Source organism: Myotis yumanensis, unplaced genomic scaffold, assembly GCF_028538775.1.
Source record: "Myotis yumanensis isolate MYYU_CA2020_CCGP unplaced genomic scaffold, mMyoYum1.0.hap1 SCAF_6, whole genome shotgun sequence".
NCBI classification, from domain to species: Eukaryota; Metazoa; Chordata; class Mammalia; order Chiroptera; family Vespertilionidae; genus Myotis; species Myotis yumanensis.
In genome coordinates, this window is record NW_027223757.1 from 31,117,258 (window position 1) to 31,130,203 (window position 12,946).

The following is a 12,946-nucleotide window of genomic DNA, read 5'->3' on the forward strand; positions in this document are numbered from 1 at the left end:
AATCCTAAACATATATAGATTTTAGCTTTTTTATTTTTCAAGAGAGGAAATTATACAATAATATATAGTATTTTCATATATACAAGAAGATATCTGATTGGCCTATTTCAACTTAACCAAAATTTAAGAAAGTTCCTAGATAAAGCAAATTAAGAAAAACATAAATCTTATGAATCAGTTTCAAGTGTTTAATCTGTAAATACCAGTCAGTAAAACATGAGATGAATATTTCAGAAAAGCTAGTACTACTGAGGGTAGTAATGGCTTTCTTCAACATCCACTGTGACACATAGATTTCTTATGTATTGTTTCTATTACTCACAAAGAAGGGTGAAAAATAAATAGTTTAATCTACATTTAATAGATGAAAAACTGAAATTGATAGAGGCTGAAGTGACTTACTCAAGAACAGAAGGATTTGTAGGAGGATTCAAATCCTGGTCTCTATTTCTACTCCAAAGCTCAGCTCCCCACTGGGCCTTCCTGCACGTTTTAACATTGCAAGTGGGAGTTTCACTTGGAGCATTTCTGCATCTATAGATCAACACATGAAATATGAGTTTAGAGTATATTTAAGTATGTGTGCAATTTTAATTTTTTTCATGTCTCATTCCTTGTCTAATTAGTCCTATTGATAAGAAAGAGATCTTTTTTTCTCAAGCTTCTCAACATTTACAGAGAAGTAGCTCCCTCATTTATAAAAAGTTAATCCCAAAGTAAATCATTGTTTTCAGAAGCATTCAATCTCTCTCTCTCTCTCTCTCTCTCTCTCTCTCTCTCTCTCTCTCTCAAGCACACACACAGAATTCAAATGAAGGTCTATGTCAAATGAAGGTCATTGACAGCTTACTTTGGAAGACAGACCTTAGCTAAGAGTATGTTTAATATTACATTTGTTAGCCTGTAATATGACAATACTTCCCCAAAACAAAAGCAAGATGTATGCTTTATTCTGTAGTTCAGAAATGAAAATGTGAACACATCATATATAGAATTTAATATTATTATTGGAAGTAGGTTTTTAACTGATTTCTCACCTAAATTATAGTGCCAACAACTGAAAATTAACTAATTGACATTAATGGTTTTTGTCTACAGTTGATGAGATGGATTATCAGCGAAATCTATGCAGTGTGGAAGATATTCAATGGGGCTTTTTTGAACAATAGCCTTAAAGGGACTACAGGGGAACCTACTGTTCCCATCTGGAAGCCCTGGGAACACATCTACTCTCTGTGCAAAGCTGTGAAGGGTCACATGCCTTTGTACAATAGCTACGGAAAGTATATTGTGAAACTGTACTGGATGGTAAGTTCATGTTCGTGTGCATTGACATTCATTTCCTTTCATATTGAAATATGTCTGCCTATAGGCTGATACCTCGGCTAATACAAACTGATGCAGTTTGTGCAGGATATCAATCCGGTAGCTAGTGGGGGGAAATGGCCTGCATTCGTAATTTGGGATTAGTAAGAAACAGTTGTTTCTCCTTGATACCAGTTCCTGGTGCTTTTTAAACCGGTGCTTCATGAACCAGTTTTTGGTTCAGGCAGGCAGGCTGTGCAGGCAGGTGGATGCACGGGGCTGTCTCCCTTCCTCTTTTCTCTGTGATGTGCTGTCAGGGTCATGAGCAGGAGGAAGTGCTGGAGCATGGTCCACTCCTCTCCTGGCACTTACTGCTGTTGAGGAACCTGATTCCATTGTTTTGTGTTTTTTGTTGTTGTTTTTTGTCCTAAACTTGAGATTTGTTTTCATGTCAACAAACCTTACAGTGACACAGAAAGTTTTACCTCTGCCTAAAAGGAAGCCAGTGTGATAGTAAGAAGTACAAATAGAGAATCAAAAACCCCTCCGTTATTAGGACAAAGTAGACTCACACCACAGGTAGCAATGCTAGATTATATTAGACACCTTTGGGTTGTTCATGAGGAATTTCTCTTTCTAAAGACCCAGAGTCCCAGGCAAGACCAGCTACAGGATTTGCGGGTCTCCTTGTTCAAAAATTGTTAGAAATTTCAAGATAGTAATAGCAGCACTTTGAACCAAATGTGAGGCCCTTCTGAGCGTGGGGTCTTGTGTGAAAGGTCATATACCCATGAAACTGGTCCTAGTCACTGAGAATGTTCTTGTACATTTGAAGAAGTGGGCAAAGCATAAAGAGTTATACATTCCATTCTACATGTCTAGGAACATGACTTTTTCTTAATGAGGCCAAGCCATCCATCTGGCTGGGATATGGGACGTTGAGAGACCAATGCTTAGGAATTAAAAGGACCATTACAGTGGGAAGGTGAAAGTAAAGAAGACAAGTTTAGCTACTATTTTTCAAAATAGGATTTGGGGGTTTGTTTTTGATATTCACAGCAAGACAATAGACCTTGAAAGTCAAAATGTTGTTAGAAAAGCCCAGCCTGTGTGACTCAGTGGTTGAGCATCAACCCATGACCAGAAGGTCACAGTTCAATTCCTAGTCAGGGCACATGCCTGGGTTGCAGGCTCAAGGAAGCCAATCAGTGATTCTCTCATCATTGATGTTTATATCTCTCTCCTCTCCCTTCCTATCTCTGAAATTAATGAAGTCATATTTTTTAGAAAGTTATTAAAAGAGAAAATAACTTCTTAAATTCCATTATCTATGTATTTATCATCAGGAGGTAGACTGTGCAGAGGCGTGAGAGGGAGGCTATGGCATTGAGAAAGTGGATTCCCAGTAATAGTGTTGAGGGATGATGGAAAGAAGGTAAACATGGGAAGAGTGAGGAGGTCAGATGTCTGGACATTTGGCCCCCAGTTCTGCACATTCACCTAAACCTGACTTGAGATGGAGTTTGAAGGTATTAAGAATTTCAAAACAGCATCAGCAAAACATTAAACCAACGGTATTAGTTTCAACCTCAATCTTTCTCTCTCTCTCTCTCTCTCTCTCTCTCTCTCTCTCTCTCTCTCTCTCCCTCGCCCCGCGCTGTCTCTCTCTCTCTGCTTCCTGACATCCTTCCTTCTTTTCAAATTTCCTTCCAGACAGGGATCAACATTTATTAATACTACATTCCATTTTGCATAGAAAAATGTGATTTATTTCTCTTTAACTATACTGATTCCTAACCATCCCAAACCTACTTAGATTCAGAAAATTTTTTTAAAAATGTATAGATAACATAGTCAGTCCTTGAGGTCTCAGAGCCTCTCTATATGAAATTTAAAGTTCAGATTTTCATTCCAGTTTTTCCCATAAAGGTATTCCCATTATTTCCAGTTTGGATTCTAAGTAAACAGCATCATGGTTCTTTGGCACCAGCCAGACAAGAATGTACTGAGTAGCATAAAGAACAGTGCTATGAAACAGAGCAGTTTTCTCTCCTTTCACTGCAGTGATGACCCACTACTGGGATCTATACAGTCTGGTCATGTACTCTCCAATGTCAGCATTCTCATTCTTTTGGCTCCTTGAAAGAAACAAATTCATTATTGCTTTCCACTTGAAATATTCATTGCTCTTGGCGGCCTTTCCATGATTGTCCCAATGCTTCCATTTGTCTCTGAAGAAACAGAAAACACACACATTGGGACCAATAATTTTCCCCAGTTGCCATCAATCTATTGGTATAAAAAAATGTATTAGTTTTTGTTTCAGATTAAACCTTGTACTTTTTAAGGACAATATTATTGTAGAATTCAGAGTTTATTTTTTATAGATTTTTATGGAGAGAGAGAGAGAGAGAGAGAGAGAGAGAGAGAGAGAGAGAGAGAGATCAATTTGTCATTACACTTATTGATGCATTTGTTGGTTGATTCTTATATGTGCCCTGACAAGGGATCAAACCTGCAACCTTGGCGTGTTGGGAAGATGCTCTAACCAACTGAGCTACCCAGCTAGAACCTGAATCCAAAGTTTCTTAAACTGTGGAGGTGCAGAAAACCTTAAGTGCTTCCCATGCCCCAGCCCAGACTCCCTGAGTCAATCTCTGGGCAGAACCTGCAGTCTGCATTTGAAACAAACTCTCTCCCACTGGGGACAATTTTGTTGTTCTTTAAACCATATAAACAAGATATATACCATGACAAACTATTTTTCTAACATGCAATTACTTTTTTACAAAATGTAATTTTTTAAATTCTTATTTCATTATTATTAACATTCTACATGTTTTTAGTAAAACAAATTCAAACACTGTTAAAATGTTCAGAGTAGAAAATGAAAGTTCCCTGACTCTACCTATATAGACAATCACAGAAAATGATTTTATGTATATCCTCCTAAACTTTTTTCCTTATAATCATAAGCAAACCTACTATATATAGTCTGTAGCACCAGTAATATCATGTAGTAGTTATTGTTCTGTAAAGTACTTTTTTCATAACCATGGACTTTTTTATGCCAGTTTATCTACCTTGTACTCCATTGTTTGAATACAACAATGACTACACATATTTTGCTAATTTCACATTGACAGACATTTATGGACCAATGTTTCACCAATAGAAAAATAATACTGTAAAATAGCATCTTTGTGTATATAACTTTGCCCATTTTCATGACTATTTTTTTCTTGGATTTCTACATGTGTAATTAATTTTTCTGTCAAAATACATGCAAATTCTTAACGTTGATTAGTATACTTAGTTACTCTTTTGTTTTAATTTGTGTGTACTTTATATTTCATATAATTGGAATTTAAGTCTGTTAATTTTTGAGGGGGAGGGATTTGTTTCCCTTTTCCTGTCCTCCTGTGAGTTTCTTGAACATTTCGTAGGATTCCATTTTGATTTATCATCTATTAGGAAAGAAAGAAAAAGATATATAACCATTAAACTAGCCAATGTAAGTTTAGAGTTACAAGTGTCATACAAAGAAAGCATTTTTTTACTCTATTACTCCTATCTACCTGGGGAAAATATACTGTTCCTTGACTTTTAATTTCAAATGCCTCCTTCCTGTGAAGACATTAGCAAAATTAGTTATACTTTCTTTTCTGGTCCTAGAGCACTTTGAACATATGGAATTTCATATTGTTTGCATATACTTCTTTCCTTGCTAGACTATAAGAATTCAGTGGTATTGACCCTGTGTTATGTCAGTCTTTGGATTCACAACACTTATATCACTACTGAAAATAGTCATTGGGTAAAGGAAGAATTCTATAATAAATTCTATATGTAAAACCAACATTAACAAAAAACTTGGAGTTCATAATCATTAATGTTATCATTGCTTCAAACTTTTAATTATGAAGGAATATGCATATAGGTGAATGTATAATGATTATATTAAATAAGGTATTAATTAACTTCATGTTAAAAATTAGGTCTTTGATTACAAGTGGGAGTAATATGATCATTGGAAGCATAAGATCACTGAGCTTAATAAATAATAATTACTAAAGTTACATTTATGAATATATTAAATTATTTAATTATGCCCAAATTCATTCATGGTTGTATATGTTTTGATTCTGTTATTTGAAACACTTTAATTTGCTGCATTATGTAGGATGGGACATCCAAGGATATGCTTACCAGACCTCATAAATAAAGACAGATGCTTATCTTTGTCCTTATTTGAATGCACTGTAATTACATTAAGGAAAATAATAAGCCCAAACCCTCAGCCAGAGTAGTATTAAAGACTAGTATGTCAGTCTTTATATGTAAGAAGTTAAAATAAAATTATAAAACAGTAAATAATAATGTCAGTAGTACACAAGGTGGGGCAAAAGTAGGTTTACAGTTGTTTGAAAAATAATACAATAATTAATGAATAATAATCCAAGAATAAACTCTGTATCACATACAATTACAAACCTATTTTTGCCCCACCCCCACCCCGCCCCCTGCATAATGATGTATGAGCGAAAAGAACATAAATCATGGATGGTATATTTCTTTCTTCTCATTTTTAGGGTTGCTGGAGAAAGATAACCATTGATGACTTTCTGCCTTTTGATGAAGATAACAATCTATTGCTTCCAGCTACAACTTGTGAACTTGAACTCTGGCCCATGCTTTTGTCTAAAGCTATCATTAAGCTGGCAAATGTTGAGTATGTAGAAAGTGGAATTATCACTCACTTGTATAAAAACAAAAAGGCAAACCACAGTAAAAACAACAGTACCACATCTATATTCCACAGCTTTATTTTTTTGATTAATTTTTAAAAACTTTCTTTTCAAACAGTGTAAATTTTCTTATGTAAAAATGTATAGGCCAAAGTCATTAGTTTGAAGTATTGGGTTAGCCAGCAATCAAATAAAATTCCCCCAGTAAAAGTATTCAAGAAAACTATTCTATATTCAATGCTCTCTATGAATGGAAAGTCAATCAGAAAAAAATGCTTCAGCTTAAGGGGAGAAAGAAGTTGTTTTGTAGAGGACAATACTGGCTCATCCAAATACTGAATAATATGCTGGGATCCAGTTAAAGGATTAAGTCTGTCTATGCAACAATAATGTGCTAATTTTGAAAACCCTGAACTGTTTTGAAGGATGCCAAGATGCTGCTCATGCTGTTGATAACGTTGGTCCCTTTTAATACATTCATGGTGTTAACTATTCATATTTCTTCACTATCCTTATGAAATCTGCTTGCATCCTGCGTGACTTGTGCACCAGCATAGATGAGGCATTTCTGCTGTTGATTCTCTCAGATTCCACGTGCAGAGACCTGTGGTCATTCCATCTCGGCCCTAGTGATGCAAACAGGCTTAGATGCTTGAGCTGCCAATGCATGGTTACTTTGTGCCTTTGCTTGGTGGGAGAATGCTCACTTCCACTGCACCAGCTTGAATTTGACACCCCCCCCTCCCCTCACAATGTGTCCTATTTTTTTTTTTTTTGGCTGTTAGACTTTTAATGGAGGGAAGTACAAAATGCATCAATGCAAAAGACTTTTACATACTAATTAGCAAAGTGATTAATGTAAATGTAGAAATACACAGTGTTAAACCTCAAAAAACGACAAAGTTTCCTGCAACCTAAGATAATGGAAAGGATCCCCCGTCCCCTCACAATGCGTCCTAATAGCAACAGAACACACTACAGGTTTTAACAGATAGCATCTGCCATTTGCTCAAAGCCCAGCCCTCTCGCTTTCTGTAAACACAGCAAGATCACTCAGAAGGCAGGTCTGCTCTTCCTGGATTTTCTTGAGCTCAGCTTCCTTTTTCTCCCCCAAGGCTAAACAACAAAACCACTCCTCCTGCCAGCCTCTTCATCCCCCCTTTCTCTTAACAACCCTCCATTTCCTGTTGGGAATTTGTTTCACCCAGCTTGCAGCACTTCATTTCAATAATTTAAAAGAACAGACTTATCCCATAATTTATTTGGTGTACTAGGACACACTGCAGTTCATGTGTGACAGTTTGCATGGATTTACAGGTTTTTATAATCTAGTTTTCATAAAACTAACCCTAAAATTAAAAAAATATGGTGATGCTAGTAATCTCTCTAAATTATGAGATTCCCTCAAGTTTTCTTGTCTGTCATTCAGAGCAAGAGAGAGACCAGTGTCAATCTATTTATTAATTAGTAGTAAATCTTCTTTAAAAAATATATTTTATTGAGTTTTTTACAGAGAGAAAGGGAGAGGGATAGAGAGTTAGAAACATCGATGAGAGAGAAGCATCGATCAGCCACCTTCTGCATACCCCCTACTGGGGATGTGCCCGCAACCAAGGCACACGCCCTTGACCAGAATCATACCTGGGACCCTTCAGTCCCCAGGCCAACTCTCTATCCAGTGAGACAAACTGGCTAGGGTGTAAATCTTAATTTATGTTTTATTTTCTATAAAAACAACTCTAAGGCCCTAGCCAGTTTGGCTCAGTGGATAGAGTGTCAGCTCAGCTCATGGACCCAAGGGTCCCAGGTTTGATTCTGGTCAAGAGCATGTACCTAGGTTGCAGGTTCAATCCCCAGGCCCAGTTCTGGGTGCATGTGGGAGGCAATCAATCGATGTGTCTCTCTCACATCGATGTTTCTCTCTCTTAGTCTCTCTCCCTTCCACTCTCTCTGAAAATCAATCATCAATGGAAAAATATCCTCGGGTGAGGATTAACAAACAAAAAAATAATTTAAAAGTAACTCTAAGTTCAAAAAATTTTCTTTCTGTAAAATAAATAAATACTCATCCAATATCTTTCTAGGTAGCTGAACACTACTGAGTATTTACACTGGTGACAACTATGTTTATTTTATTTATTTATTTATTTACTTATTTATTTACTTATTTACTTATTTGTTTATTTCTTAATCCTCACCACAGGATATTTTTTCCATTGATTTTTAGGGAGAGTAGAAGAGAGAGGGAAAGACAGAGAGAAACATCGATGTGAGAGAAACACATCAATTAGTTGCCTCCTTCACGATCCCAGACCAGGGCCTGGGCCGGAAGGACCCTGCAACCGAGGTAGGTGCCCTTGATTGGAATCAAACCCGGGACCCTTTGGTCTATAAGCCAATGCTCTATCCACTGAGCCAAACAGGCTAGGGCTATATTTGTTTATTTTGAAAGAAAATAATGTTCTTAATGTTCCTAATTGTCAAACCTCACCTGAAGTTCTGAGAATTAAAGCTGCAAGGCCAGTGAAGCATTACAGGCATGACCTGAATAAATGGAGTAGCATTCTGTCTTTCTTAAAGCTGTATAGTTCAATAGAATTTTCTAGCAACTTGCATGATAGAATTATTGTCATTTTTAAATAATAAATAAATCCAGCTTGGAAATAAAGGGTCAGACTAAACGTAAGGCATTTCTTAGGCTTCCAAATATAATGGTACAACTTATATTTGTCTACACATTTTTCTCAGTTTATATTTATTGTCATATAAGTTTTAGCTTTCTACATTAAAAATTAATATTTAGTAGTTGTTCAATATCACTGTGAGATACATAAAGGAAAAAAACATTATTTCTATGAGGCTTTTACAGTCAATTCTTAAATATGATTATCCAAAGAAGAATTTAGACTAAACTATGAATTTTCTCAATAGATACTTGTTATCTTTGAGATATGTAGACACATCAATCCATCTATCATCACCATATGGTCAACTAAAGCTGTGACTCCTGGGCAGAAGAGGGATTTGCCTGTTGCTGTAAATGGACTAATCTAGTCAGAAAAAACAACAACAACAACAACAAAACCCAAAAAACAAAAAACTAAAATGAGAAGAGTGACATTTGGTCAATCACAATGTCATTTGATTTTATCCTATGGTGGCAAATCCGCTGGTTTGTATAGGATAGAAGAGCTGTTTGTGGTTTCTCTGAAATTATCTAATAATTTAATTAAGGATGTCTGATGCCCATCTTGACCTGCCATATATGAGACTGACAATACATAGCTTCATAGGCATCTTAGAATAAGTACTAAAACCAGAAACATAAAGTCACTGTTCTATTTTTAAAAGAACATGATAATATATTGAATATATAAAATATATGATATATTATCTGTATATATTTTAACATATATCACATGTATGAATATGTTTTATGTATATGATAGCAGTCTTAATTTATGTCTTTTAAAAATAAAGCTTATAATCATGTTCTGTAAATAGATGTGACATTCTATCATTGGATCTACTTAAGTGCTTTATTAAAACAAGTAATCTGACTGTTGGAATAATATTTTCTTGTGCTATAATGTTTAACCAGTATGACCCCTACATTCATTATTATATCACTATTTAATAGAGATTCCTACTTCTTACATACCTCTCTGTGTTTTCAAATTTTATTAACTATACTATTGTGCATTTGCTTCTTTAGCATCCATATAGCAGAGAAGAGAGAGCTGGGAGAGTCCACCATTATTCACGCACTTACAGGATGGTTACCGGAAGTCATTCCTCTCCAGTAGGTTTGACCATTAACTTTCTTGTGCATTTTTTTTCTTTCTCCCCTTATAAAGTTTCTTTAACCAAAACATTTGTACTTTTTAAGGAAATTTCAAGAAAAGTTACATTTTATAAAAATGTTGGGGAGAACAACATTTTATAGTTTTATATAAAATTATTTGAGAATTTCAAGATAAATTCTGTTTCCTTACATATATATTGTAAATTTAGTCCTATAATATCTGAATTACAAATATTAAAATAATGTTACTAGACATTATGCACTTTAATATATTATTTCTAATTAAAAACCACAGTCCTGAAAAGATTATCTTATTTAATCATCCATATAACCCCATCAACCAGGAAACTAAAGCTCAGAGTGTTTGACCAAAGCTGTTCATATTGTTCCTGGAGGTGATAAAATTGGAATCTAAGTATTTTTGAGCATATCATCAATTCAGATGTTGATTTTTACAAGAAGATCAAAGCCACATAGAGTTATCAATTTGCATCATCATTGATTGATCTTTGACTGATGTTGGGAAGTTACCGCTCCTCAGGGTCCAGCTTAGAGGGGATTGAATATTAGATATATGATTTGCAAATATTTTCTCCCATTCTATAGGTTGCCTTTTCATTTTGTTGCTGGTTTCCTTTGCTGTGCAGAAGCCATTTAGTTTAATGTAACTTTCCTTTATTTTTGCTTTTGTTGCCTTGGTGTCAAATCCAAAACCTCATTGTCAAGACCAATGTCAAAGGTCTCACCACCTATATTTTCTATGGAAATTTTATGGGTTTTAGGTCTTATATTCAAGTCTTTAATCCAGTTTGAGTTGATTTCTATGTATCGTGTAAGATAATGGCCTAACTTCATTCTTTTGTATGTGGTGGTTCAGTTTTTCCAGCACCATTTATTGGAGAGACTATACTTTCCACATTGTATATTCTTTGGCTTTTATTTTTGTCATGAATTAATTGACTATATATGTGTGAGTTTATTTCTGGGCTTTCTATTCTGTTTCATTGATCTATGTGTCAGCACTAAATAGAATGTTAGCTGTGGGCTTGTCATTTATGGTCTTTACGTTGAGATATGCTCTTTCTATACTCAAGTAGTTGAGAATATTTATCATAAATGGATGATGCATGACAAAGGGCGCATAAAGATAACGCCTGCCCTCCGGCCTGTGGAGAGAATTACAGTTGGCCCTTAGATGTGTGTTTAATTATAAGCCTGCCCCTCAGGCCAATGAATTAAAATAAGCAAATAAGCCTCTTTCATAGAAAGTTTGCTGCCTCTGCACTGGGCTTGGGGTGGGCAAGTCTGTGGGAGCTTTTTAAGAACCATTTCTGTGGTTACTATGGCCTCATGGGTCTTGGATGCAATCCCCATGGGCTTTCAAAGCTAGATGTTTTGTGGGATCATTTAGTAAGTGAAGGTCTTAAAAGTTTGGGTGCCAGATGTGAGTTTCAAACCCTTGGCACCTCAGGGATACACTCAGGGTTGTGAATTCCCTCCAGTTGTGGGTCACCATGCTGGGTTTGTGGCAATATTGTGTCTCTCCTACTTGCATCAATGTGGGTTCATTCTCATTCACCAGCTGTGTAGGAGCCACTCAGTTACTTTCCTCCCCCGCCCCCCCACCCCCTAGAGGTAACTGTTTTATATCTACCTGTAGATTCAGGATAGTCATGGGAATGGGTGAATTCCCGGTCCTCCTATGTCTCCATTCTGAACCAGAATTCCTTGTTTGGTCTCTTTCCATCAGCAAAACCCAGCACATCATAAGCACTCAATTAGAATTTGTTTAATCAGTGAATATATAATGGTGTTTTAAACTAATATTTGAAATTAACTATTGAAATTAGTCTTTTAAAATAGTAAGTTGATTTTTTTTTCTGTCAGTAATTTCTTGATGTGGAGTTTAAATCTTAATTTGAAAATTAGTGTTGATGTGTTTTATCAAAGCCCACGATATATGGACAAAGTCTGGGAGCTCTTGAAAGAAATATTGCCTGAATTTAAGCTGACAGATGAATCCAACTCTGAGAGCAAAATAACAGAGGTAGATAGCAAATTAAAAGATGCTGGAAAAGAAGTGAATTATGGCAAAGAAGTGAAAGATGGCAAAGAAGTGAAAGAAGGCAAAGAAATGAAAGATGGCAAAGAATTCAAACCTGAAACTTCAGTTACAACACTAAAAACACTTGAGAAAAGTGACAAAGTTCCAAAGGGTAAGACATTATATATCATACATTATTTAATATGGATATTGTATATAAATGCTTTACAAACACATTGCTGAATTTAATGGTTCTTCATTGTTATTATCATGTATTAAATGTTGTGGAAATAATTAAGATCCTTTCTTGATAGGATTTCAGAACTTCTAAGGGTATTTGCTACATGTTAACTATTGTTTCATATTTTACTCTCTTTAGAAATCAAAGGAAATTATACAATTTGATGATACTAAATTAACATAGTATTAATATAGGAAGAGACATTAAGTTTTCAAGTTTCATCAAACACATCTTTCTTGTATGTTATATGTAGGGTACAATGAACCAAAATAGCAAGGGACAAAGTGGTCCTGTTTATTTTTTCAGGAAGTGTGAAATGACCAGGGATTAGATGATAATTCATTGATTATTTATTTTAAAGTGGAAGTTCAAATTTGAGAAGAAAAAATTCTAGTTGGTTTTTTTTTTTTTACAAGTGTAGGATTATTTATTCTCTTAAGGCAGGAAAGGTATTGAGTAATTTTTTATTTCTAAAATAAGCAATAATGCTTGTTAAATATTCTAGAAAATACTCAGCTGTCTTTAAATTTTGATCTTTCAAATATTTATGTTTTAGAAAATATTGACATTTTATCCAATTATTTCTTATCAGGGTCTTATGTACAGTACAGTGCATAGAAATTATTACTGTAAATGTTCCTCAAAAATATACCAAGACCAAGTATGTGAGTGATATCTGCCTATCATAGGCCCTTTTTGAAATGACCTAATATGCACTAGTATGAAAGAAAGCAAAAAAAAAAAAGCCTGATCAAATTTGTTTTATCTAGTATATCCCCAATTAATTTCAACTGACAAGCCCT

General features: G+C 35.1%; 1 protein-coding gene across 4 annotated transcripts in view; it reads left to right on the forward strand.

Annotated features, from left to right (window-relative positions):
• The window catches only part of ADGB (androglobin), a 124,606-nt gene that overhangs the window by 21,054 nt on the left and 90,606 nt on the right, over nt 1-12,946 (forward strand). For all 4 annotated transcript variants that reach the window (XM_070417857.1, XM_070417858.1, XM_070417859.1 and 1 more), the window contains exons 5-8: nt 1,099-1,308; nt 5,898-6,037; nt 9,769-9,855; nt 11,809-12,074. In XM_070417857.1, the coding sequence (XP_070273958.1) occupies nt 1,099-1,308; nt 5,898-6,037; nt 9,769-9,855; nt 11,809-12,074 (703 nt within the window). The remainder of the gene's footprint in view (nt 1-1,098; nt 1,309-5,897; nt 6,038-9,768; nt 9,856-11,808; nt 12,075-12,946) is intronic.